Source organism: Mustela erminea, chromosome 10 (assembly GCF_009829155.1).
Source record: "Mustela erminea isolate mMusErm1 chromosome 10, mMusErm1.Pri, whole genome shotgun sequence".
Taxonomy (NCBI): domain Eukaryota; kingdom Metazoa; phylum Chordata; class Mammalia; order Carnivora; family Mustelidae; genus Mustela; species Mustela erminea.
This window is the reverse complement of record NC_045623.1, coordinates 45,161,710-45,189,431: the sequence shown is the minus strand read 5'-3', so window position 1 is coordinate 45,189,431 and position 27,722 is coordinate 45,161,710. Positions and strand designations below refer to the sequence as shown.

Sequence of the window (27,722 nt, the reverse complement as noted above, 5' to 3'; positions counted from 1 at the left end):
TCTGTTTCTAGTGTCATTTGTTAAAAGTAAGCACTCCATAAGGGACTGACCAGTTAAGTGGTGTTTTACCTGGAGCATCTGGGGTTGGCTGGGATCAGGGAAGTGGAAGTGAGAAAGTATCTCTTAGACCCTGGGCTTACACCTGCCCTTTGACAGCATTTCCTCTTGTGGACACGTTACTGCAGTTGTTCACAACGCAACACAGATGTTACTGTAGGAAGCCGTATTGAGCCTAGAGGAATAAAGCAGAATAACAAACCAGAGATTAAGGTGAAGATAACTGTTTTGTCCTTCTCAAAAGTAACATTCCCGAAGTATTTTCCTCTTGTTTTGCTCTAGACTCTAGAACTAAAAGTCTCAGAGCATTTTTTTAGTTGTAAATGAACCATATTTCAACCAACCATCAGGTGGTCAAGGCCATGACAGACTTTCTCCTCTTGTAACTGAGTGCAGCTATTTTGTGTTAATAGGACATAGTCCTGTGACCCAGTTGATTTGTTTTTTTCATATTGTCTGGGGCACTGACTCTGAAGGCAGTGTTCCACGCAGCTCCACTCTGCGTTGAGGAATGGCTTCCACCAGAAACTGTATCACCATGTCAGTGTCACACAACTGCCCATCCACACCAGCCAAATGACCCCAGTTTAAAGTGGAAGGAACTTATTTGGTCCAATTACATATTTTCCTGCATGGACCAACTCCTATAGTAAATGTGTGGGAAGCTGGCATGGACAGAGCAGCAAGCAGAACACAGTCTTCTTTTTCTTGGAAATCCTCCACTTGGTCTGGGTGGAGCTATTGAGGCAGGCTCTGAGATGGTCCCTCATTCCAACATTTGTTGAGAAAGGGAGAGAATGTTAAGCAGTGAGAAAATTGGCTGAACCCAATCACCAGTCTCCTAGAATCTACTCCTGGAGACTCCTTCTTCCACTGACTGCTTGCTTAAAGGCAGTGATGGCCATTGATTGGAGAATGGTTTTTACTAAATCTCCTAGAAGACAAAGACTACGCCCTTTCTTTTTCTTTTTCCCCTTTCTTTCTGCTGCAACCATCAGGATACCTGGCACTCAGTAGGCATTCAATACATATCTTTAGAAAGAATGAATGAATGGATTAAAATGGAAAGGAAACTATAAAGACTTCATTGTCAGAAGTAAATATTTTAAGTTGTCTTCTACCAATAACCTTCTCAGAGACATAATGACAATAGCAGACATTTCAAGTAAAATTACAGGGCTTGGACTTTTTTTTTTTTAAAGATTTTATTTATTTATTTATGCATCTGACAGAATGAAAAAGAGAGAGCACAGGAAGGGGGAGTGGCGGGCAGAGGTAGAGGGAGAAGCAGGCTTCCTGATGAACAAGGAACACAGTGTGGGATTCTATCCCAGGACCCCGGGATCATGACCTGAGCCAAAGGTAGACACTTAACCAAATGAGCCACCCAGGTACCCCATGGGGCTCGGCCATTTTTAAGAACCAACCATAACTAAGAAACTCTTCCTCTGGTTGTGTCCTGGGAGATCAATGTGGAGTGTTTATAAAGTCTTTCTGGTCCCTCCCACAGAAACAAAATTCAAAAATTCATGCCTTTGGTAAATTTTGCCAAGTAAAGTAGCATGTGGTTCCTCTATCAGAATCAAGTTCAAGTCCACCACTATGAACTGGCATAGAGGCCAGGAAGCAAAATACAAAACAAATAGCCAATCATTGACCTCGACGGCACTGATTCCAAGTATTACCATCATTCAAAGAAGGGAATGTAGACTAGAGTTGATTTAACGTTAAACTGTCCTTGAAGATAGGAGAACAAGAAAAGGAAGAGATTTTTTTTTTTTAATGTCCCCATCCTTCAAGGAGCTAATAATGTATTTGATGAGGCAAGAGTTGATGTTTATGAAAACTTTAGACCTAATATAGGACAGTGTAGAGTTAACGGACAAAGGAACTATTTAGTGAGTTTAGCAGGGATGGGAAGGCAAAAAAAGCACAATGATTCAGTGATTGGGAGCCCCTTCCTGGGGAGGCTGAGAACCAAGAATGGATGGGATCCCCTAAGCTTGAGAGGGAGCTGAAGAGAGGCGGCTTCCAAGAAGGGAGATTTTAAGTAGGGAACAAATTACAGTAATAGGAATTGTCCCAGGAAGAAGAAGATGGACCAAATCATAGAAGCACTGGATACTGAGAAATAATGTGATGCTGACCAAGGATGAGTCCAGGGCTGGTGAATAGGTAAGGAAGCAGCTAAGGGAAAAACTACCCTTCAGGAGTTTGCTCTACTGTTACTATTTCCCACTCCCTCGTTTCTCTTTGGACTCATGTAGCCAAAATCTCTCCTAAAACAGATTGCCAGATTTTTTTTAATTTAAAAACTTCTTCTCTTTGTATAAAAATAATACATCTCCAGGGCAACGGGTGGCTCAATCGGTTAAGAGTCTGCCTTCAGCTCAGATCACTATCCTAGAATCAAGCCTCCTGTCGGGCTCCTTGCTCAGCAGGAAGTCTGCTTCTCCCTCTTCCTCTGCTCCTCCCCTGCCTCGTGCTCTCTCTCTCTCGCTCGCTCACTCTCTCTCAAAATAAATAAATAAAATCTTTAAAGTGGGGCGCTTGGGTGGCTCAGTGGGTTAAAGCCTCTGCCTTCGGCTCAGGTCGTGATCCCAGGGTCTTAGGATCAAGCCCCACACTGGGAAGAAATCTCTGCTTAGCAGGGGGCCTGCTTCCCCCTCTCTCTCTGCCTGCCTGTCTGCCTACTTGTGATCTCTGTCTGTCAAATCAATAAATAAAATCTTAAAAAAAAAATCTTCATCCTAGGAAATATGTATCAACCACAACAAATCACCTAAAATCTCAAAGCTTAGAGATGAATACTTAAGATTTTGATTTTAGCCCTCTTCATTTTTTCTATGTATATATTTTTAAATTTACATTTTTCATCAAAATGAGGTTATGCAACCTTAAATCCTACTTTTTATACCTAACAAAATATCCTGTGGGCCTTTCCAAGATCCTGAATATACTATGTCATCGTTTGAGGCTTTGTTGCAATTGAACTGAAACAGAAAAACAGAAAATCACTCAAATCATGAGTGTTTAGCTTGATAAATTTTCCCTAAGTGTCACATTCATCGTACCAACATGCAGATCAAGATATTGAACACGACCAACATTCCAGAAGTTTCCTTGTGCTCCCCTCCTGTTCACTGTCCTTTGCAAGGAATACCATACATACTTCTAACTTTATATAAATGGAATCATACTGTATGTATGTTTGTATCTGTCTTCATTCAATACATCACTTCAGTGACCACACATTATTTCTTTGAATTGCTGTAATTTATTCAGTTTATTCTTATTGTCATGCATTTTTCACCAAATGTTTGCTTTCATTAAAAATTCTTTAATGAATATCTATGTACAAAACAGTGATTTTTTTTCCTTACAATAAATCCACTGACTAAAAAAATTTAAGACTTTTGACTTATATACCAGATTGCCCTTCTGAAAGATTGTACCAATTTTATATTCCCATCATAGCATATAAGACTTCCAATTTCCGTGGTGTGGCCCAAAATTGAACACAAAACCCCAGATGTAATCCAACTACCATCCACCACAAATGTCTCTACCGGTCTTAAATATCCTCACTTCCTTTTACAGCACATAAATAGACTGCAAGTACAAATATCCTCTACGTTCTCTGACAAAGACAAAAATACAGAATGCTGGAAATGACCTTGGAATTTATCTAATCCAACAAGCTTATTTTCAGATGAGAATACAGAAGCCCAAAGAGGAGAAATGTCAGTGCAGACAGATTCCCAGTTAAAACCAAACCAGAAGACCATGTATAGGAAAAAAGCTGCAAAGAAATAAAACAGGGGTGCCTGGGTGGCTCAGATGGTTAAGCATCTGCCTTCTGCTCAGGTCACGATCCCAGAGGCCTGGAATTGAGCCGCATGTCGGGCTCCCAGCTCATAGGGAGTCTGTTTCTTCCTCCCCGCTCTGCCTGCTTCTCCTTCTGCTAGTGTTCTCTCTCTCTCTAATAAATATGAAAGCTTGAATGAAAGAAGAAGGAAAGAAAGAGAGAAGAAAAGAAAGAAAGAAAACAAAATGTATTTCCGGCAGTGACCTTTGGGAAGTAGTATTACGGGAGATTTTTCTTTTTACTTTTCTGAATTATTTAAATCTTCAATAAGGAGCATATATTTCTTTGACAGTAGAGAAAAACTATTTTCTTTCTTTTTTTTTAAGATTTTATTTATTTGTTTCACAGAGAGAGAGAGCGCAAGCAGAGTGAGCAGCAGGCAGTGGGAGGGGGAGAAGCAGACCTCCCACCGAGCAGGGAGTCTGCACCAGCCTCAATCCCAGGACCCTGGGATCACAACCTGAGCCAAAGGCAGACACCCAGGCAACTGAGCCACCCAGGCACTGCTAGAGTATTTTCTTTAAGAGAAGGAAAACATAGAAAAGAGAGGCTAAGTTTGTAAATGGCCTACTATATTCGTTTAATGCATGCCTAAGATCATAGTGTAGTGGGCTATAAAATAGGAAAAAAGATGGCTCGATAAAACTTTAAGATGAATTTGGAAGGGTTAGAATATTCTAGAATAATAAATTCTCAGAATTTAGAGACCTAGATAGGAAGAGCCTGACTGGGGGTGCCTGGGTAGCTCAGTCAGTTAAACGTTCATCCCTTGATTTCAGCTCAGGTCATGATCTCAGGGCAGTGAGATCAGGCAGAAGATCCTGCTTAAGATTCTCTCCCTCACCCTCTACCCTACCCCCTCCCTCTCAAAAAAGGTGGGGGCGGAGGGTGCTGACTGAAGAAACTTTTGGAAGGCTCTAGTCTGTAAACTTGATGAGTCAGGTCTGGAACGGGCCCTGGAGACCTCTGGGTGTAGAAGAAAAAAGACAGGTTTTTTAGTAGTATTTATACTACAATTTGGAAATCCTGCCTCTGCCTCTGTTTAGAGATAGTGTTAGGTTGGAGATGGGGCATGGAGTGGGGCTGAGGTGGGGATGGGGTGAGACAGAGATGGGATTGGGGCAGGGATGGGGATGCGATGGGTTTGGGTTTGGTTTGGAGATGGATATGGGACAGAGGTGGGTTTAGATGGGGATGTGGTTGGGATGCAGATGCGATTTGGGTGGAAATGCATTTAGGATGGAGAGTGGTTTGTACTAAGAGCTGTAGTCGTTCACAGCATCGTGTGGTGGAAATGTTTAGGAATCCCTGCCTTGGCGCATGCCATTTCCTCTCACCCAGGACCTGAACCTTCCTTGTCTTGTCTCTACCTAAGAATTAAAGTCATGGAACCAATGCTGGTATGTGGTCTTAATGAGACATTTCACATATCTTTCTGCGTGTATGATAGATTCTGTGAATGGCAGAATCATTGACTGTTTACAACAGAGATAAAATCATGTCCCTAAAGTCTCCAGGTTAGTTGCGGGGGGGGGGGGGGTGGATGGCGCTGATAGGGTTACTAGTTTTAACAAACACAAATACAAATTCGAATTTTAGATAAACAGTGATGGGGGTGTAGTGTAAGCATGTCTGATATAATAATTCACTGGATGACAGCTGGCAACCCTATGGGGCCATCATGAAAGTCTGGGTCTTGCTTGACTGAAGGTTGTGCAGGTCTACCTCATTTCCAGAATGGCCATACCTGTGAGAGGCTGTAGAGCTTAGGTACCAAGGCACAGGTGTGGTCTTGGACACAGATTTTTCACTTAACACTTACTTCGGGACGCCTGGGTTGCTCAGTCAGTTAAGTGTCTGCCTTCTGCTCAGGTCACGATCCCAGGGTCCTGGGGTTGGTCTCACATCCGGCTCCCTGCTCAGCAGGGAGCCTGCTTCTCCCTCTGCCTGCCACTCCCCCCCCCCCTGTTTGTGCTCGCTTTCTCTCTCTGATCGATAAATAAATAAACCTTTAACAACAACAAACAAACAAAAAACAGTTCAAATAGTTATTGTAAGGATTAAATGACTCTAAGAGTCATAAACTTAGAGTCATAAACACTCACATAAACATAAACACAGAGAGAGAGAAAAAAAAAACTAATTTAATCCAGACTCTTCAATTCACAGACGAGGAAGCCAGCATCCAAAGAGGCAAAATCTCCCAAGGTCTCCCACGATCACGCAACTAGTTCAATGCAGGAATGGCCTAGACCAAAGTCTGCTAACTCCCAATGTCACGTACAGGGCTACCTCCCACTCCCTGAAGCTCTCAGACTGTTTACCATCCATTTATTCATTCACTCTGATCTAACAGCTACCGAGCGCCCACTATACACCAGACACTGATACATAAGACGTAGCACCTGTCATCAAGAAGTTCATGGTCACGTGTGAAGTTTTTCCATATACCCCGCAGCTGACCTTGTCACTGGCATATTTTATCCTATTCACCAAATAACCTGAAGCAGCAGTGCATTTCAGAACTCACAGAGAAGTTGTCTTTGAGGATAAAGATCTATTTTTCTTGGTTGTTTCCGGTCAGACAGAGTCAGTTCTCAGCAACAGCCTGCTGAAACTCAGCGTGGTGACACAGCTCATCCCAGATACAGAAAGTTGAAAGTGACTCATAGCCCTGCAGTGGCTGGGGATCATTCCTAGGGCACAGTCAGTTCATGATCCGATGGAATAATACTTTTTCTCTGAAAGGAATCGTTCGGTCACAAAAATCTAAACCTAACCTTGGAACACATTTTCATTTAGGAAGAAAGTAGTATCTCAAGAGGTAGGAATCATATAGCTCTTTAAACAGCTCTGATGACTATATAAAAATAAGATAGTCTGCTATGCAAAAGATATTTGATACCTTCACAAGCTGTAACTGTGAAGATGATCCATCTTCAAAGATGCTAAAATAGTATCACGATATAAAAGTGCCGTCCCCTAATTTGTAATTACGGAGGTTGATGCTCAAAGAGGATATGTGACTGGATCAGTGTCCTTTAACTAGATAGAGATATGAGATATAAACCCAGAACTTGAGTCATTTGGTCCAATATTCTTTGACATGGAAGGAAAGAGAGTTGTCACTTTCGTGGGGCCACAGGCCTCCTGAACACTGGCCTTACGGAACCGTCGCCTGTGACGGCATGCCAGGTTCTGTGGGGATACCACCCAAAACAAAGCAATCCGCGCTCTCTGCGAGCTTCAGCCTAGCAAAGGAAGGAAGACAATGTGGGCCAAGTCCATGTCCTGGAAGCCAGCGGAAGAGAAAATTCCAATGTTTATCAATGGTATTAAATGCTACTAAAGGGACAAAAATAATAAAGACCCAAAGAAGGTCATTTTAAATTATATGACAGTTACACAATCACTCTTGAACTCTAAAAGATTGACTTCCGGGAGTGGTGAGAGCAGGATGTGGCTTGCAAGAGGACAGGGAGTCCATGAAAGAGAGGGAAGAGCAGACAGGCAGGTTAGGAACCCGAACTAAAATAGGAAAGAAAATGGAAATAACTAGAGGTTGCAGACAATGGTAGAAATATTTCCCTTTGGATTGGAAAGACGCCAGCCTCTTGTTACGCTGAAGAGAGATAAGATGGTGTCAACTGAGAGAAGGTCATTTCATGTGGACTAGAAAGAGGAGCAAGTGTTTGGAGCAGGAAGAAAGAGAAGATCCTTTCAGCATCCATCAGAAATAATTTATTATTGGGAAAGACGGGTGAAATAGGTCATGGGGACCAAGGAGTGCCCTTGTCACGACGAGCACTGGGTGATGTGTGGAAGTGTTGAGTCACTGTCGTGTACACCTGAAACTAACATAACCCTGTATGTTAACTATCCTGAAGTTAAAACAATAAAATAAAATAAAAATAATTCATTCTTTCAGCCACGATTAGGAGGTGTCTCTTCAGACACTGGGTTTGGGCACCCAAGTGAGCAAAGCATAGCCTGTGCTTGTGAACCATCAAGTCCAATACGGAACACAGACCTTAAGTCGTTGGTAGACCCATAGAAGGAGGGATTCCTGCTGGGGCGAGGAGTCCCTCCCAGTGTTTATGGACCCGGCTTCTAGGCTTAGCTTTTTGCTGTGATGCCGGATTCAGTGTCCACAGAGGACATTGTAACCTGCTTTGTGCCGTTCCTATTTGAAATATTTAAAGATGAAAGCGGGATAGAAACGTGCATACTTGCATTTGTTTGAATTTGGGGTTCATCTCATTCTTCTCCTGATTTGTTGGATCTTTTCTCTCTGAGCCCAGAACGTGCTGCCCCACCCCCTAAGGTTTGCCATCCCACTCTGGTGCCGAGCAACGTGCAATAGCTGCTTTGGAGGCAGGCGCTCTCTTGCGGGGCCGGCCAGTGAGGCCAGGAGTTGGCTCCTAAGAGGGGCTTGACTGATGGATCCAGGAGCTGCTCCTGGGAGGGGAGGGCTCCTGGAAATAAAGAGCACACTGCGGCAGGGGGCCCAGATGGGCACGTGGAGGTGATGCCGCTTCATTTCAGCTCCACCTCAAAGAACAGGGACCCCTGGGTTAACAGCTCTCCTTCTGCAGGCCTCCTCCTGTGTAGCACTGTTGGAACCTGGAGGGGCTGGGAGTGGGGGGAGATACCTACTCAGCTGTGACATGAGAGCTCCCGGTACTTCGGTTGCACCATAGAGCATGTCAGTCTTTCCATGGAAAAAAATATAAATTATATTGGAGGTTGAGAAGTAAAGTTTCTCGACATTTTTTTTTCTTTTGATGTGTTGACGACCCCTTCAAAACAGGCTCTGATATCGCACCAGGCGATATGAATGAGATTAGGCGATATTGCGTCTAGGGTCGCTCAGGGCTTGGAGCCTTGAGTAATGATCCACCAGAAGTCAGTGAGATGACAGGAAGTGTGACAGCCCCTCATCTGCTATCTGTCATCTTGTCACCAGAGAGCACAGCCCACTTGTTCTGATACGTGGCACCTCAGAAGATTTCTTTCCGTTATAACTAATTATCCAGGAGGGATATCAAGGCCCCATTGTTTTTTATTTAAAAAGTCAGAAGGGGGACGCCTGGGTGGCTCAGTGGGTTAAAGCCTCTGCCTTCGGTTCAGGTCATGATCTCAGGGTCCTGGGATCGAGCCCCGCATCGGGCTCTCTGCTCAGCAGGGAGCCTGCTTCCCTCTCTCTCTCTCTCTCTTTCTGTCAGCCTCTCTGCCTGCTTGTGGTCTCTTTCTGTCAAATAAATAAATAAAATCTTTTTAAAAATTAAAAAAAAATAAAAATTTGTAAGGCCTTAAAGACGTGCAAGTGACATTATATGAAAATCCGTATTTCTGCTTGCAGTTTTTGTGCCTTCACCGCAGTGATAAAAATCACTTTGTTCTCCAGTTTGGAGCCATAGGAAGAATCAAGGCATTGTGTAGATTACTTAAAATTCCACTGTGCCTGCACCATTTGGCCAAAGAATGCTGAGAATTTGCAGCTGTTGCTCCACAAAAGGTTCCTAACTGGGGCAGGGGCTGCCGTTGAACACACAGCTGTTGTTAATTTGAGCTGAAGATTTTTAATTGCCTTTGTGTCAAAATTTATTAAATAACATTTCAGAGGAACAAAAACTGTAATAGTCGCATTAGTGGAGTGCTGAAAGAAGAAAGTCATTGGAACGCGGCATTTCTGCCTTGTAAGCCGAGTCTGAAAATACCTTTTCCACATGACTGCTTCCAGCCATCCCAAGAAAAGGGTTTCTAGGTACATCTGGCCACAGAAGCACTGGAGGCTTCTGCAGGGGCTCAGCCCACCCTTGTCCTTAACTCTTTTATCTGGAAGCACTTCTTGCCTGAGTGGCCTTCTCTTGTTCCGTACTGTCCCTCCGTTTCTGTTATTGTGGGAGATGAGTCCTAGTGCTCAGGGCAAGCCTGACACTGGCTGGGGACCGGCTGCTCCTCCTGAGCGGTCTGCGTCCTTCTTGGGAGCCTCTGTAATTGCCGTTGTCCTGTTATCTCTGGCCCATCCATGACAATCCTGTGAGGCAACTGAGCCCTCCCCACTCGGCTGACAGCAGCCGCGTGGGTGAGCGGTAGACAAACAGGCACCTTTCTTTCATTTTTTGCCAAGGCAAAGGAGAGAGAGGGCGAGGCCCTTCTACTAATAAGGAACAACAGCTAAGTTCCCCTCAGGAGGGAAGCTGCTAAGTGTGCTGAGAAAGGGGTTTTGAATATGAAGAGAGACGAACCAGAGAAATGGCAGAATAAGTCATAAATCCTCACTATAAATCCTCACCATGCTGACGTCCCTGCCATGTTCTCATTTTAATGTTCAGAATTCCCTCTAACAGGGAAAACTTCAGTTCGTCAGGCACTTAGGAAACTCCTACTGTAGGGGCACCTGGGTGGCTCAGCGGGTTAAGCCTCTGCCTTCAGCTCAGGTCACGATCTCAGGGTGCTGGGATCAAGCCCCACATCGGGCTCTCTGCTCAGCGGAAGCCTGCTTCCCTCTCTCTCTCTCTCTGACTGCTTCTGTGCCTACTTGTGATCTCTGTCTGTCAAATAAATAAATAAAATATTTAAAAAAAAAAAAAAGGAAACACCTACTGTGTGCCAGGTGCGATACTAGTGAGGGACCTGGAGGCCAAGTGGCAGACAGGCTGAGGGCACCGACGTGCTGTTGGAAACACTCACTCTCACAGAGGGGGACTTCCTGGTGGAAGGGGCAAGCATTTGGTGGAGGCCGAAGAGATGATGAGGATCTCAGTAGCTAGAGGAGGAAGGAACCTGGGGGAGCAAAACATGGTGGCTTGGAAAAGTTACATCTTGTTGCAAGGACAGGACGTAGCTGGACATGACAGTGTTGGGCAGGAATAAGACACACACACAAAAAAGAAGGGCTGGAGAGGCTAAACTAGATTCTGGAAGGTTGAAATGCCCTTCTAAGGAGTTTGGATCTTATCCTGTGGGGACTGGAAAGTCACTGAATGCTCTGGAGCTGGGAAGTGTCAGTGCTTTTCAGGCAAATCATCCTGCGAGCAGGTCTGCTGGACTCCAGAGCCTCACCCATTCCCCCGTGCAGAGGTGGAATGACTCTTGAGGACCTGCTCACCCTACAGGCTAGTCTGGCTAGCAGGGAAGAGAAGAGGAAATGCCTCTGAGAGCCAGAGTCCAGGCTTCAAGTCCCTGACTTGCTACCTACTAGCCAGGCAACTATGGCAGTTGAGTTAATTCTCTGTGCCTCTGCTTCCCCATCTGTAAAAAGGGGGCAACGGTGCCTGACTCTTAAAATTATTTTAAATTAATACATAAAATATTTAGAACATTGAGTGGTACAGTAAGCTCCTGATAAAGGTTAGCTATTATTTTCAGGTGTAAAATCTTACAACTTAGCACTGATTGAACTTGGGGCGGGGGAAGGCAAGAGAGTCAAGGGTGTGATGGCTCATCCAAGAAATACGGCTCATACTCAGAAGTAATAATAATATTCAGAAAACAGCAGGAAAAAAATCATATTGAGGGATGTTCTACAAAATAAATAAAATCTTCGCAAGGGTGGAGGCCACATGAAAAAACTCGTTCTATGTGGAAGGAGACCAGAAGGACCTGACAACTAAAAGCAATGCGTGATTCTGAACTTGACCCATTGGCTTCAAAGGACATGGCTGGGTTAAATCCATGGAAATCTGAAGATGTAGTTCCGTAGCAGCACATGCTTGGCTCCTGGTCTGGAGGCAATGAAACTGAAGTGTTCTGTAGTGATGAGGGATCAGGTTGGCCACTTACTCTCAAATATTCCAGAAACTTCTTTATTGTCTACTGATAACTCTGCTCTGTGCTTGGGATTGTTTAATAATGAAAACAATGTATTTTAAAAATTAATAGCTATCCTTTGTTGGGCACTCACTGTGTACCCAGCGCCGTGGCCAGTGCTTTAAACATGAGTATATTCGGTTCCCCAGAAAACTTCTCTTTCTTCTCTACCCGTGTCCCTCCCCAGTGCCCTGGAGCAGCATGAACTCTGCCCACTACAGTAGTTACCTACTAACTGCTTGTTGGGGTGTATAACGCTTACCCAGCCCCCACCCTGGACAGCCCACTCTTCGGGGGCAGGGAATGTACCCCATTCTCCACGGTATCCACACCTCCCAACACAGCTCCCTGTAAAGCATAAATACCCCATACGAGCTTGGATGGATAAAGTCCATGGGCTTGTTCACCATGGTGACTTGGGATGGGTGTCTGATACAGGACTCCTTTTCTAGGTGGCCCAGGCTCTGGCAAAGGCACACAGTGTGGAAAGCTGGTGGAAAAATACGGATTTACACATCTCTCGACTGGTGACCTCCTGCGTAATGAGCTGTCATCAGAATCTGAAAGAAGCAAACTGATCAGAGACATCAAGGAACGTGGCGACCTGGTGCCCTCAGTAAGCAACAGTTGCCTTCCCTGGCAGGGGGCCAGGGGGTGGGGGGATATTTTGGAGTAGTGCAGTTAGTCTAAGCCCCCAAAGACCATAGCTACGTGATGTGAAAGTCCAGAGGCAGTTGGAGGGTCCACAGCAGAGACCCGTCTGCCAGACCATGTCCCAGCCCAGGTTCCTTCCACTCTGTTGCTCTGCCAGCTCCTTGAGTGTCTGCCTATCTCATATTCTCCCAGGAACTGGTCCCCACGTAGTGTTAAAACCTTCAAACCACAGGTGAGCATGCTGCAACAGAGCCTATAATTAGAGCCCCCTGGAAAATAGAAAATAATATTTTGGTCTTGTCTGGAAAGTATGATAGCATTATCTTGCAATCTGGTATCTTCCTTAGACAGTTTAAGTAGCGAATATCCCTTTTATGCTTCTTTTTTCCTTTCAAGTCACCATCCACCTCTGAGCCGCTGGATGCCATGGGTAGCAAAAAATATTCATCACTGCCCTGTGAGGGCCCTGCTAGGCTCTGTAATTAGGGCTTGTACAGTGCAGACCATATTAGCTACCAAAGCTTTATGCTTCCTCTTCAAATAGCTACAGTCCCTGGCAATTCTCTGAAGTCAATGGATATCAAATTTTATAAAATATTTACTGGAAAAAATCAACAGAGAAACACATTTTATACCATGTTTTGCCTAGTTTTAAACTGCCATTATGCCTAATTTATGGAGTGTTACCATAAGAAATACAGCCACTATATTTCATCTATTCTAAGATGCTATTTTAAGACATCCCAGTAAAATACTAATAAACTATTCCATATATAACTATACCAGCATGAAAAAAAACGCTATTAAACTGTGACTGATTGTAAGATACGTACTAATTTCATGGACAATAAAATGTGGGGGGAAAGTGAAACTAAGGATGAATGAGATATGATATATTTGTCGGCTGTTAATCTTATATGAACCTTTCTCCCTCCCAAAATGGGATGACTAGTGGAGATGGGTGGTGTTGCTAGTGTTGTTCTGTGGAAGAGCTCAGATCCTGACCACTGTCTCTCTGCTCCAGGGCATCATTCTGGAGCTCCTGAAGGAGGCCATGTTGGCCAGCCTCAGCGACACCAAGGGCTTCCTGATTGACGGCTATCCCCAAGAAGTGAAGCAAGGGGAAGAGTTCGGACGTAGGGTGAGCTGTTGTTATGGGGATCTTTCCAGAAGGAAAATAAAGGACATCATTGAGGTTGGGGGATAAACTCAAAAGTCTATCTCTCTCCTAATTACATTAACCAAACTTTCAGTTGCAAATGCAAAACTCAACACAAACTGACCAAAAAGAGGAGAGTGGGGTAGGTGATGGTAGTGGATTTATTGGCTCAAGTAACTAAAATGTCCAGAAGTGGTTCACACTTGGTTGGAACCATGTATTTAAATTTGTTCATCCATTGTGTTGTGCCTTTCTCCATCTCTTGGATTCCGGGCTTATATTTCACCATCCAAGTGATCTCAGAGAGAGTGTTTTTCTTTTCCAATGGGTGTAGCTGATGACCCAAGGTTGTGTTTCATTATCCTGGGTTAGGTCATGACCCCACTGCTGAACCAATCACTTGGCCAAGGGGAAGATGGGAGGGCATATAATGGAATATCTAGGAATACCTTGATTCATTGGGTAAGACCAGGCTGGGGGCGAGAAAGGGAGGAGGGAGCACCATACCTGATGCATGCAGACTGAGGAAGGGAAGGGAAATTACCCAAGAAAGAATAGGGATGCCCTTAGAAGCCATCAAGGGAAATGATGCTAGACAGGCAGAGTCAAGTGAAGTGTATGCACTGCTGTAGCCTCCCACCATCCAGCTTCCCAAGTCCCTCATCTCCTAGTGAAGCAGGTGGGGCAGGACCACTCACAGGGAAACAGTAGTAAGTAAAAGCCATCATAACTATCCTTTATTCAACCTACTCTTGCCTCACTCTGGTGCTGCTACACAGTGTACATCCATTTACCTCTAAAGTCCAAGCTAGCAGGAAACATTTGTCCCCAGTTATTAAACAAAGATTCCAGAGCTCACAAGTATTAATATTTATATAGATACCCCTTTAGACTAGTTTCAGACATTTTCATATTTCATTTCATATATTTTTAATAACCTTTTTTAGGTAGATAGATGAAGTACTTTCTTCATGTTAAAGGTGATGAATTCAGCCCAAAGATACTTGCCCACAGTCATAGGGCTGGTAAGTGACAACTGCTGGTAGGATGAAGAATCGGGGTCCCGTCTCCAACCATCTCTAACACTACAGTGTGGATAACAGTGAATCATGCTTCTGTGTCCCCTGGAGATTAGTCTGACCTTCTGAGCCCATTTGATTGAACTTCCTTAGATAGTATCTGAATATTTAAAGGCCAGTTGCTCACCTTCCCCTACATTTCCTGCTAGCAACCAGAGTCAGAGAAAAAATGCACCAGCCTAGTTGGCAGGAGAGGGATGAGTCCACCAGCACCGGCCGTCAGCTCGGGAGCCTCTGGCAACGAGGAGCGAGTAGCAGAGCCTGTGACTAGTGGTTCCAGGCTGTTCCCAGTGGGGGGCGCTCACATCCACTATTCCGCTGAGCTTTCCCCCACAAAACAAACCCCTTGAAGAATTCAAACTTCAATATACATCAACCACTTCTTTTCAAACAGTATTCGAAATGTTGTTATTCTAAAGATTGTTACCCTTTCTTTAAAGAAAGGTTTTATTTGGGGCGTCTGGGTGGCTCAGTCGTTAAGCGTCTGCCCTCAGCTAAGGTCGTGGTCCCAGTGTCCTGGGATCCAGGCCCACATTGGGCTGCTTCCTCCGAGGGAAGCCTGCTTCTCCCTCTCTCACTCCCCCTGCTTGTGTTCCCTCTCGCTGTGCCTGTCGCTGACAAATAAATAAATAAAATCTTTAAAAAATAAAATAATAAAATAAAAAAGATTTTATTTATTTATCTGACAGAGAGAGACACAGCGAGAGGGAACACAAGCAGGGGGAATGGAAAAGGGAGAAGCAGACTCCCACCAAGCAGGGAGCCTGATGTGGGGCTCCATCCCAGGACCCTGGGATCATGACCCCAGCCAAAGGCAGACACTTAACGACTGAGCCACCCAGGTGCCCTATGTTATCCTTTCTTTAAATATCATGCTAAAATACACATAACATAAAAGTTAACATTGTAACCACTTTTAAGTGTACAGTTCAATAGTGTTAAGTGTATTTGCATTGTTGTGCAACCACTCTCAAGAAGTCTTGGAAAACAGAAATTCTACACCCATTAATCAACAACTCCCTGTCTCTCTCCCCTCAGCCCCTACAGCCACCATTCTACTTTCCGTCTCTAAGAATCTGACTATTTTAGGGACCTCTTCTAGGTGGAATCAGCCTAATTTGTTCTTTTGTGGCTGGCCTATTTCACTTAGCATCATGTCCTCAAGGCTCATCCAAGTTGTAGAGCACGTTACAATTTCCTTTCTTTTTACAGTTGAGCACTATTTTGGTTATCCATTCACCCATGAACAGTGACTTGGGTTGGCTATCATAAATAAGGCTATGAACATGGACCTACAAATACCTTCTTCAGGACTCTGCTTTCAACTCCTTTGGGTATATATACAGAAGTGTAATCACTGGACCGTCTGGTAATTCTATCACACACCACCTACCTCAGCCGCTGCGCCATTTTACATTCCCACCAGCAGAGCATGGGGGTTCCAGCTTCTCTACAACCTCACCAAGCCCTGTTATTTTCTGGGGGGTTGCCTAGTCCCTACCTTAACGGGCATGAGGTGATTTCTTATTATGGTTTTGGTTTGCATCTTCTTTTTTTTTTTTAAGATTTTATTTATATATTTGACAGACAGAGATCACAAGTAGGCAGAGAGGCAGGCAGGGAGACAGGAGGAAGCAGACTCCCTGCTGAGCAGAGACCCTGGGATCATGACTTGAGCCGAAGGCAGAGGCTTTAACCCACTGAGCCACCCAGGCATCCCTTGGTTTGCATCATCTTAAAGATGAATTATGTTGACCATCTGTTCTTGTTCTTGTTGGCCATTTATGTATCTTCTTCGGAGAAATGTCTAGTCACATTCCTTGCCCATTTTTTAATCAGGTTGTTTGGTTTCTTGTTATTGAGTTGTAGGAGTTATTTATATATTCTGGATATTAACCCCTTATCAGATATATGATTTGTTAATATTTTCTCCCACTCTGTATGCTTCCTTTTGTTCTATTGATTGTGTCTGTTGATGCACAGGGGTGTTTTTTTTAAGCTTTTATTTTTTTGGCAATCTCCACACCCACGTTGGGGCTTGAATTCACAACCCTAAGATCGAGAGTTGTGTGTTCCACTGACTGAGCCCGACAGGCACCCTGATACACGGATGTGTTTATTTTGATATAGTCTAATTTATCTGTTTTTGCTTTTATTCCCTGAGTTTTAATGTCATGTCCAAGAAACCACAGCCAAATCCAATGTCGTGAAGATTTTCTCCTGTTTTCTTTAAGAATTTTATAACTTTAGTTCTTACCTTTTGGTCACTAATTCATTTTGACCAATTTTTGTATATGCTGCATAGTAAAGGTCCAATTTCATTCTTTTGTATGTGGATATCTGGTCTTCCCAACGCTATTTGTTGGAAAGATTGTTTTTTTTTTTTTTCCCAGCTGAATGGTCTTGACATCTTTGTCAAAAATCATTTGACCATCTATGTAAGAGTTTATTTCTGGGCCGTCTATTGTGTTCCATTAGTCTATACGTCTGTCTTTATGCCAGTCCCACACTGTTCATATCACTGTGACTTTGAAATAAGTTTTTGGTTTTTTTTTTTTTTTTAAGATTTTGTTTATTTGATAGAGAGAGAGAGCACAAGTAGGGAGACAGACAAGCAGGCGGGGGCGGGGGGAGCAGGCTCCCTGCTGCGCAGAGACCCCCTCGATGCAGGATTTGATTCCAGGACCCTGAGATCATGACCTGAGCCAAAGGCAGCAGCTTAACCCACTGAACCACCCAGGCGCCCTGTAATAAGTTTTTAAACCAGGAAGTGTGAGACCTCTAACTTTGTTCTTTTTCCAAGATTGTTTTGCCTATTCAGGAAACCTTGAGATTCCATATGAATTTTAGGATGGGTATTTCTACTTCTGTAAAAAACAAAAACAACAGCAAAAACAAAACAAACAAACAAACAAACTCCAGTGCCATTGGGACTTTGATAAGGGTTGTTTTAAATCTGTAGATCGCTTTGGGTGATATTGACATCTTAACCATACTGAGTCTTCTGTAGATTGTTTTACATTGTAGCTTCTCCTAGTCTTTCAGCCAAGCTGTAGATAAGGCTCCTGGGGATTCAGGCTGAATAATTGAGGAACAGGGAAATTTTTTCTACACGACTTCAGAAGCAGGGCCTTGGCAAGGCTGGAGGACGGAGAGAGGATAGAAAGGAGTTGTTGGGGGACGCCTGGGTGGCTCAGTGGGTTAAGCGGCTGCCTTCAGCTCGGGTCATGATCCCAGCGTCCTGGGATCGAGTCCCACATCGGGCTCCTTGCTTGACAGGGAGCCTGCTTCTCCCTCTGCCTCTGCCTGCCTCTCTGTCTGCCTGTGCTCACTCTCGCTCCTCTCTCTCTGACAAATAAATAAATGAAATCTTTAAAAAAAAAAAAAAAAGGAGTTGTTGGGTCAGGCCTTGACCCTGCAGAGTTCGGCGGATGTAGAAGCACATCATTCAAATACAGTGGGAGACACCCTGTACCTGCCACAGGCCACGGTGTTCACTGAGGTTCAGGCTTCACGGTGGCAGCACACCTCTAGGTGATTTCACACTTATTTTGTCTGTGACCTTAAGGTCCGAAGAGCCCCAGGAGGGCCTCCAAGAGAGTCAGGACGGTCATGCACTTACTTGGAGTGCTGGGGGGAAATGTCTCTGAAAAGTCTACTTTGCTAAATTGTTCTTTTGAAGCCCCCAAATGGTCCACTGTGGTAAGGAAGATGCATGGTAAAGACGGGCATCCCCTTTTGTTGTCAACAGCCGTGTGCAAACAGTAACAGAGTTAGAATCCGTATTCTCCTTTGAGGGTTTTTAGAACTAGATCTGCAAGCAAGTCCCCAATTTTAGGCCTGTGGGTTCCAAACTGTTTTGAGCAGTGACATTCACGTACAGCCCCTTTAAAGCTCATGTCACTCATGTGGTCCAGAATCCAAAAAGCTGAATATTGTCCCTGTCGTATACTAGTGTGACGCTGGGCAAGTGCCTCAACTTCAGGCTCTTCCTCTATAAATCGGAGGTAATAATACACCTGCCAAAACCGAATTTGAGGATTTTGTGAACACTGAATGACAGAACATACATAAATGTGTTTTCTAAACTTTATAAGGCTATAAAATATTATCTAAATTAGGGTCACTTTTTTTTTTTTTTTTTTTTTGAGAGAGAGAGAGCACTCACGTGCTGGGTATGGGGCAGAGGGAGAGGAAAGAGAGAATCAGAAGTAGACTCCAAGCTCAGCACAGAGCATGGCACAGGGCTTGATCCCATGACCCTGAGATCATGACCTGAGTGGAAATCAAGAGTCAGACTTACCCAACTGAGCTACCCAGGTGCCCCAGAGTCATACTTCACACAAATCTGTAAATCTCCACTCCGTCAAACCTTTCCCCTTCACGTAGTATGAGGTAAATGTTTTACATGGCCGGTGGTTTTGTCCCTGGCCTTTGGTATGGATGAATTCAAAAACCTATATGATCTCCCCCCCCCAACTAAAACAGAACCCCCCCCACCGTGGGCCCCATTCAGATGGGCATTAGAATTGGCCACGGGGTGCTGGGGTGGTTCAGTTGGTTAAGTCTGGGCTCAGGTCATGACCTCAGTGTCCTGGGATAGAGCCCTGCTCCCAGCTCAGTGGGGAGTCTGCTTCTCCCTCTCCCTCTGCCCCTCCCCTGCTTGTGCTCGCTCTCTTTCTTTCAAATAAATAAATTAAATCTTTTTTTTTTTTAAATGTGGCAGAGAAGAAACCTAACTGGAACTCAGAGTGAGGAAGAGTCATTAGTGCTGAGCAGGCAGTTCCAACCAAAGCTAAAAATCACGATGTCATCTCAAAAAATACGGGAGTGCCCAGTTTCATTAATGAATTGATGACCTACAGCGAGAGGTCTACATAAACAGTTTTTTACACACTGCTGGGAGGAGTTTGTAGAGGTCAAGCATGGCATTGACTTGCCCTTGGGTACAGTGACCTTGAAAAATGCTAATGTCCCTTACTTAGGCTGCATGCACGGGAACACAGCCGACCTTCCAAAGCTGCTACTTGCTTGAAGCCTGACCAGAAGGACAAAGATGGTACAAATACACAGAATGAGCCGCTCTCTGGTCATTTATGTCTCTGCCGGGACCACATCGTTTGTGGAGTCCCGTCCAAATGACAGGCAGGGAATTAATTCGAAATTTGGCAAAGACAAATACAGACATCTCATTTTCTCCGGAGCTTTAGAGCAATCAGCCAGACTGGGAGCAGAGTGAGCGTTTCTCCTACGCTAATCAGACCCACAACTGTTTGAAGCCCATGCATGCCTGGGAACGGTTTTAACCAGCCTTGCTCTGTCGCAGACCATCTGTTGCCCCAAATCCCCAGTTCGGTCAGGCTGACGTCCTTGCACACCTGTAGTTGAGTCCTCGAGATGCAGCGTCGGTAAGGATTTGCCTGCCTGCTGTTCCTGACATCAGAAGACCACACCCAGGCTGGTGCTCACTGCTCCAGCGTGTGCCTGTGTGTGATTTCTCTATTACTGTCCTATCTTCTATTCCCAGAGCTGGTTCTGGCCCTGCTGAATTCATGATCTGTGCCTTCAGTATCCAACATGGTCTAGGGGGAGGAGGGAGGAGGCTCAGTGTGACAGCGTGACAGTGTGTGTGTGTGTGTGTGTGTGTGCGCGCGCACGTGCGCACACAGGTATGGCAGCATGTGGGTGACCGGGGCAGAAGGAATACGAAGTCGGAGCTGGGGTTTCTGACCATCATCTCCCATCTCCTGGGAGAACTCCTGGGCACAGTGACTGGGTCTTAACAGGCCCGTATTCAAAGCTCTGCTGTACAACTCACTGGCAAGTCATTTAACTGTACATATCTCAGTTTCCTCTTCCGTAGAATGTAAATCGACAATGGCTACAGCCGAGCCTCTTCGGAAGATTGGCTGGGGTCCTTGAAGAGTCCTTGACACATTTATAAGCCTACATACGGTGTTCCATAAATTGTTAAGTCTTTTCCAAAATTATGGATTTTTTTCTGGCTACAGAAAGAAAAACTGTATGGCTATGAGACAGTACAGAAGAGTATAAAACAAAGACGCACTAATCACCCAGAGGCAACACCTATTAACATTGTGACGTATGTGACGTATGTCTGAGTTCTACCCATTTGTATACAGAGAGTGTCATACGGAATGTGTAACTAACAGAGGAATAGCTGTTATTTTTTTTTTTTGAATACCCAAGATATGCCTGGAACTGAACTAGATGCTTTACATATGTCAATTTATTAATCTTTATAATCCAGTTCAGCAGCTACTATTGTTTCCGCTTTGTAGAGTTATTATCTTCTGGAGGAGGGGTGAAGTGCTCTCCTGCATTAACCTGTGCCCAACAACAACCAAACTAAACAGATATTAACAGAAATAAAATGCGTGTGCTTGCTCTTGGCTTTTCCCTCCCAGGAGCCTCTTAGCTGAAATTGTGCCCTTAGCGTGAATGTGCTCATGACATTTTCCTGGGTGTGTGAATGAGGACATTAGTACCCCTCTGTCTGACTACTCTTAACTACCTCACAATACTTCCATCCTCAGAATAAATGATTCTCATTTTCAGAATGAGCTCTTAGCCAAAAAAAAAAAAAAAAAAAAAAAAAATGGAAATAAAGGTGGGGGGCTATGAATCTGGCCGAAGACTTTCCCGTTGGTGTGTTCTAATTGCTTGGAATTGTGAGGCACCTTGGGGACCACCTGGGATTCCCCATGTGCAATTTTCTGCCCTCTTCATCTGACTTCCAGTTCACTGTAGAACTTTGAGCTGTGTAATGACAGTAAGGTAGCAGTGGGATGATATTATTATTATCAGGGTTGTGTGTTCAAGAATGCTGGAATGACCCAGATACCCCTCTTCTAGGGAGCTCCCCCAAGGGGAGGGACCTCTGGGGTGAGAGCAAATGGGAAATAGGCCTGCCACTTTATTTTTAACCAGTGGCCCTTACCTCCCAGTGGAGCAAAACCAGGAAGTATGCTGGGGTGTGAGATTAAGGCAAAAAGCATGGGTAGGGCCTCTGACTCTTTCTAAACCCAAATCTGACCAACGGGGGCTTTTATAATTCAAAGGGATGAATATATCGCTAGGCTCACGTTTATGTAGAGCTTAAAATGGGCCAGGCACTTGACATCTATTAATTCATTTCATCCCGGCAATTCTCCTACTGAGGTGGAAACTATTATTATCCTCATTTTAAAGCGAGGAAAATGAGGCACCCAGAGAGAACAAGACAGCTATTTTTCTCAACAAAAGAGAGTTTCTGGGTGTCCTGCCCCTGCCCACTGATAAATACGGCCTAAACCAGTGTCCCGACTTAATCAGAAGAAAACGAGAGAGCCGGGGGTCAGAGGAGAGCAGGGTAAACCCCTCCTCCCGCTCCGCCTGCTGGAATCACTAAGGCAAAGCCATCATCACAAGGCCGCCGAAGCTGACATTCTCATCCTGGTGGCAGCTCTCAGCTGGGACGGGTGTTCATGCCAGCTTGATCCAAAGAGGCAGTTAGAGCCAGCTTCTGCAAAATGAAATGGTCTCTGACACCACCCACTTCCTTTCCCGCTGTCTTGCCCTCCTCTCCTGGCCCCGTGTGGCCCACCAGGCGTCTGGCCTGAGCCCCATTCTGAAGGACAAGTCCACGAGGGTGAAGTCATCGGCTTTGGAGCCGCACACAGCTGGCTCAGGAAGGTGGCTTTGGACAAGTTAACCTCCCTGAGGAGATGATTTCCTCTTACTTGGAAAAGAGATAATACTTCCCAGCAGGGGTTTCCAGGGTTAAAAGGCGGCCTTAGCTACAGCAATGTTGTTTACTTGCAGGATGCCACCCGTCCCTTAAGGACACTTGTGCTGTAATAGGGATCCCTGAATACCCAAGGCTGTGAAGAACCCCCCTCTGCTGAGGCAGAATTCCAGGGGTACCAGCAGGGTGATGCTGGGAGCAGGGAGTTGTCCCCAAGTGTCCGTGATTCATTCAGACAAGGACGGGGTGCCCTTCCGCCCACATGATGTTAAAGGCAAACCGCAGGCTAATGAAAAAGAGGCAGAGATGGGACCCAGAGAGCTGCTCCGGAGGACTGTCTAAAGATAGGTGTAGATCCAGGTGCTTTGGAAAATGAGTAAATGATTAAATAGTATTTCATTCAACCATGCAGAAAAGTTTAGGTACTGACACCACTAGTGGTCCAGGCCACTTCCAAATGGAATGACTGGCATTGGTGGTTCAGTGGTAGAATTCTCGCCTGCCAAATGGAATGACTGCTCCATAGCGTCTTATGTAGGAAGGGGGCATGCAAGGAAGGTCAGGTCAAACCCGTTTGTCTTGAAGAGGCTTTTCAAATTATTATTTTGTGGAGAATTGGCCTGGAGATTTTCTTAAAGTGCAGGACTGATTCAGCAGGTCAGGGAGGGTGCCTGAAACTGCCTTTCTCACTCGCTTCCGAATGACGGCTGTGTCTGCTCCGTGGACCACCCTTGCAGCATCCTGTGGAAGACAAAACTGCCTCTCAGTTCTGTATTCACCTTGATGCAGAAATCAGTTACCGCCAGCTCCTGCTCCGATACCCATTATCTCTGTTTGCACCTGCATGTGCCCCTGAATTATCTTTCTTGCCTTCAAGAGTGGCCTCGAAACTCCCGCAATTAGAAAAATCACCTCGTCTTCTCATACAGACCCAACCAGAAACTGTTCCAGGGAGCCCCAGGCGAACTGAACCCTGGGCTGCCGCCTAAGCCCGCCCTCTGCTGGTGACACGAGTCACTGTCTTCTAAACCCAGCCTTTCCTGCTGCTCAAATGCTCATTTTGTTTTCACATTAATACAGGCAGAAAAGTTGCATGACATTTTCCAGAGGTTTGTTTCACTCTTCTAGATTTGGAGAATCTTCCCGCCCTGTTCCTTCAAGTACATCCTGTCGAGGGGGTAGATAAATGTTCAGCCAACACTTACTAGCACCTTACTGTTCTGAGGTGCCTAAAAGTCCTCCCCGCCCCCCCCATTTTGTTCCCATCCCTCCCAGGCACTTTGCACAGTGGGGTGGCAAGCCTTCCTTTACTCACAGCCTGCAAGATGACAAGAGGGAGCAAGGTTCTTGGTGGTTGTGGTAGGGGAGGAAATACAGACACAGAGACATCAGGAGCCAAAGAATGTTTCAGGGAAGGGCAGGGAGATCGGGAGACTCGCGCTGCTGATCATAGCATCATCATTCATTCACTGAAACATTTCTTAATCACCTACCTACTACCTACAAGACTTGGGACCAGGTAGGAGTTAAGCACTCCTAACCCTGCAAAGAGACTATAGTCTAATAGGAGAATTAAGCCTAATAGCTAACACTTATTGAGTTATCATATACCAAACAGCATTCTTACATTATTTTATTTAATTTTACTTAATCTTTACAGCGGTCTGTGATCATCATCATTGTACAAATGAGAAAACGAGGGACACCTGACTGTCTCAGTCGGTAAAGCGTGTGACTCAATCTCAGGGTCGTGAGCTCAAGCCCCACGTTGGGCGTGAACGTTTAGAAAGAAAGAGAGAGAGAGAGAGGAAGAAAGAAAGAAAGAAAGAAAGAAAGAAAGAGATGAAGGAAGGAAGGGAGGGAGGAAGGAAGGAAAAGAAAATTGGGGTGCAGAGAAGTTGAGTGATACTTTCAGTTATTGATGGAGTCAGATAGCTTAAAATTATAATTTGCTACTTTCTCTAATAGGGTTCTGGGGTTCGATGAGCCTGGCTGACTGGTTCTCCTTTCAGGTCCTTTGTACAGTTGACTTTCTACAGTCAGATAGTGGCTAAGGCTGGGGTACGTATCTGGAGCCAGGGTTGGGATGTCAAAAATGGTCAGGAGCTGGCCAGGCACCTCCGTTTGCAAGGCCTCCCTGAGTGGCTAGCTTGGGCTTCCTCATATCTTAGCAGTCAGAGTAGCTGACATCTTAGATGACAGCTGACCGGGCCCAAACTGCAAAATTTCTCATGATCTTGCTTCTAAGACCCTACAACATCATTTCCATTATATTCTATTGGTCCAAGTGGTTACAGGTCAGCTCAGACTCCAGGAGGTAGAGCTCTGGGCTCTGAGTCTCAGCGGGGGAAGAGCTTTGAGTACACCGAGGCAAGGAATTGATGAAGACCATCTTAGAGAAAGTCATCACACCTTAAACAGCCTGACTCCAACCTTTGTACATTCAGTCTTTATGTTCCACGGACCCCGCATCAGACAGACACAGGCACACCATGCTCCTAGTGGGGACAAAGAAGGAAGTGATTGGCTCTGCCTCAGTGGGTCAGGGAAGTCTTCCCAGAGGAAACACCCATACTCATACACACACACACATATGTCCCCTTAGAACAGAGGACAGATTGTGACTGCCTTAGGTAACATACTGCATGATCTCTATGTGTTGAGGTGACAATGGCCGAGGGCCAGAGGCAGCTCTGAGACAGCATGTGGAAAGCCACCAATCCAGGAAACAGGAGCCATGAAGTCCAGGCTCAACTCTGCCACAGTGTAGTTTGGGGACCTTGAGAGGAACCAGAAGGCCAGGAGAAGAAAGAGCTAGAGATCTTTCCAGAACATCACCGAGTGGAATTTCTGACCATGTTGTGCTCCCCTACCCCCAGATCGGAGACCCGCACTTGGTGATCTGTATGGACTGCTCGGCAGACACCATGACCAACCGCCTTCTCCAGAGGAGCCAGAGCAGCCCTTGCGCGCAAGACACCAGCACCATCGCCAAGCGCCTTGAAGCCTACTACCGAGCGTCCATCCCTGTGATCGCCTACTATGAGACGAAAACACAGCTACACAAGGTGAAACGTTTCACTTCCCTTCCTCAAAATGAGCCAATAATCTTTTCTTTCTTTCTTTCTTTTTAAGAGAAAAGAGGGGAAAAGGGAAATTTCTGTCCAGGGATCTAGGAATTAGAGCTGCAAACAGCTGCAAAGTTTCACCTTTGTATAAATCAAAATTAAAGAGCTGTCATCACACAAACCATAAAAAATTGGTCATAGAGTTTTCACAGATGCCCTTATAGCTGCCGAACACAACTCCTTTTTCCAAAATAGAGGGAGGGCGGGTGGGTGGAAGGGCAGGGATGAGGCCTAGGTTCTGCCTTCTGGACCGCAGCTGAATAGGGTGACCCAAAAGGTCTCTTCTAGGTTTAAAATTCAATGACTTAGAATTTCTAGATTTTTACACAGCTCATAATTGGCACTTGGATTTCAAGCAGCCTATGGGGCCAGGAGAGCAGGGAGTTTGGTGCAACAGTGAAGACACTGGGGGGAAATGGATCACACCAACCTAACAATCGGAAGGGGTAATCCTTGGTGAATTACCATTCATTTCAACCCCTCCATCCACTCATCTGATAAACACGTATGAAGCCCCTCCTGTCGGCCATCCATTGCCCTACTGGTTTAGATAAAGAGCATGGATGCAGTTCCTCCTCCTCAAGCTTCAGGTTTCAATAGGAGAGATAGACAAGCCTCTGATCACGGTATGGGGTCAGAGTGAGCACAGAGTGAGTTCCAGCGGCCCTTTAACCAGTCTAGGGGGAAAGGAAAAGCATCAAGGAAGGTCACTGGTGGACAACTAAGCTGAGCCTCAAAGAGGGAGTGATGGGAGGGGCACAGGGCACACCACACAGAAGCAGCCCCAAGGGAAAAAGCTCAGGAGGAAGCAGGAACTCCGCTTGGCTAGGACATAGCGTGCCAAGAAAAAGAGAAAGAAGAGATGGGGCTGGAGAGGGAAGAATGGACCAGAGCAAGATGAACCTGAGTCAGAGGCAAGTAACTGTCCTGGGGTGGGTGGGAAGCGGCAGACACAGTCAGGAGGTAAGACAGAATGCTCAGTCCATCGAGCTGGCAGCGAATCGATCTGAGAAGACAAGGCTGAGAGACGACTCCGGGGAGGCAGGGTGCCAAAGCACAGTAGAGAGCACAAACCCTACTTTCTATAGGTCACAGGAAGTCAGAGGAGGCCTCCATCAATAAATAACCAACTTGTCTCTGAGGCAGCTACGTCATCCATTCCTTGGCAGAAACCAATGGTAATGAGTTCTCATCTTCTACACCTGTTAATGGTCCATTTTGCAGAATCCTAAGAACTTAGCCCTGGGAATAGAAGTCTGACAGGTGTCCCTTGATGTACTGCAGGGATGTCAAATATGGGGCATGAAAGCCCCCATCCCCAACTTCCCTCTCCGAGACTGCTGATCCATTGATCCCCGGGGCCCTGGGAGCCCTTGTTAGCCCAGCTCTCCAGGCAGCTCCTAGCAACTCACAGGATTAGATCTGCAAGAGGAAACCCATGAGCTGTGCTTTGTGTAACGTCCGACTGCCCCATAAAACAAACACTTACACTCAACACAAGCAAAAAAAAAAAAAAGTACATTATGTAAGAGCGGCGTCTTAAGAATTGAGGGTTGCAGAAGACTTTGTAAGATTAGTGATTTCCACCCTTCACGCAGCCTGGAACACACAAGAAAATTGTCCAGATAGAAGAGAATTTCTTCCACTTTTGATTTGTAGAGGTGAAAAAAAAATCCCTAGGTCATTCAGAGTTTAACCACTTGCAGAAAAGCCCTTTATCTACCTCTGGTGTCATTCCAGTCTGAGTTCTACACACTGACAGGTGATGGGTACGTGGATACAGGACCGAGTTCTGGAATCCTCCTTAGAAATATCTAAGTTAGTGGAAAATGAAGTTTCCGGTTCCATTTGACTCATCGCGTCTGCTTCCCCTGCATCTTGAGGATGCTGGCAGCCGGGTCTGTGGTGAGGTCACATTTAGGATCCGCTTAACAAATATTTAAGATGCTCCAGCCCTGACTTCAGAGCAGTGTAGCTCCAGCCTGCGGGACTCCCAGGGGACCTCTAGAGGCGGTGCCTCTGCCCAAAGCTGGATGAAAGCGCTCTGTCCCCGGCATGGCCTAGGGACAGCAGGGACTCTCAGAGTACTGGGCACAGGGAGGTGAGACTCGTTTGCAGGTGCCCTGTGGGGGTTGCCGTGGCTGGGCCCCAGAAGCGGGGACTGGAGGAGAAGCAGGGGCCGGTGACAGGCAGGCATGTTTTCCATGGGGGAAGG

At 45.5% G+C, this 27,722-nt stretch overlaps 1 protein-coding gene across 2 annotated transcripts in view; it reads left to right on the top strand.

The window, feature by feature from the left end:
- The window catches only part of AK5 (adenylate kinase 5), a 241,920-nt gene that overhangs the window by 197,985 nt on the left and 16,213 nt on the right, over nucleotides 1-27,722 (top strand). For both annotated transcript variants that reach the window (XM_032302233.1, XM_032302234.1), the window contains exons 11-13: nucleotides 12,193-12,356; nucleotides 13,419-13,535; nucleotides 25,259-25,447. In XM_032302233.1, coding sequence (XP_032158124.1) covers nucleotides 12,193-12,356; nucleotides 13,419-13,535; nucleotides 25,259-25,447 — 470 coding nt within the window. The remainder of the gene's footprint in view (nucleotides 1-12,192; nucleotides 12,357-13,418; nucleotides 13,536-25,258; nucleotides 25,448-27,722) is intronic.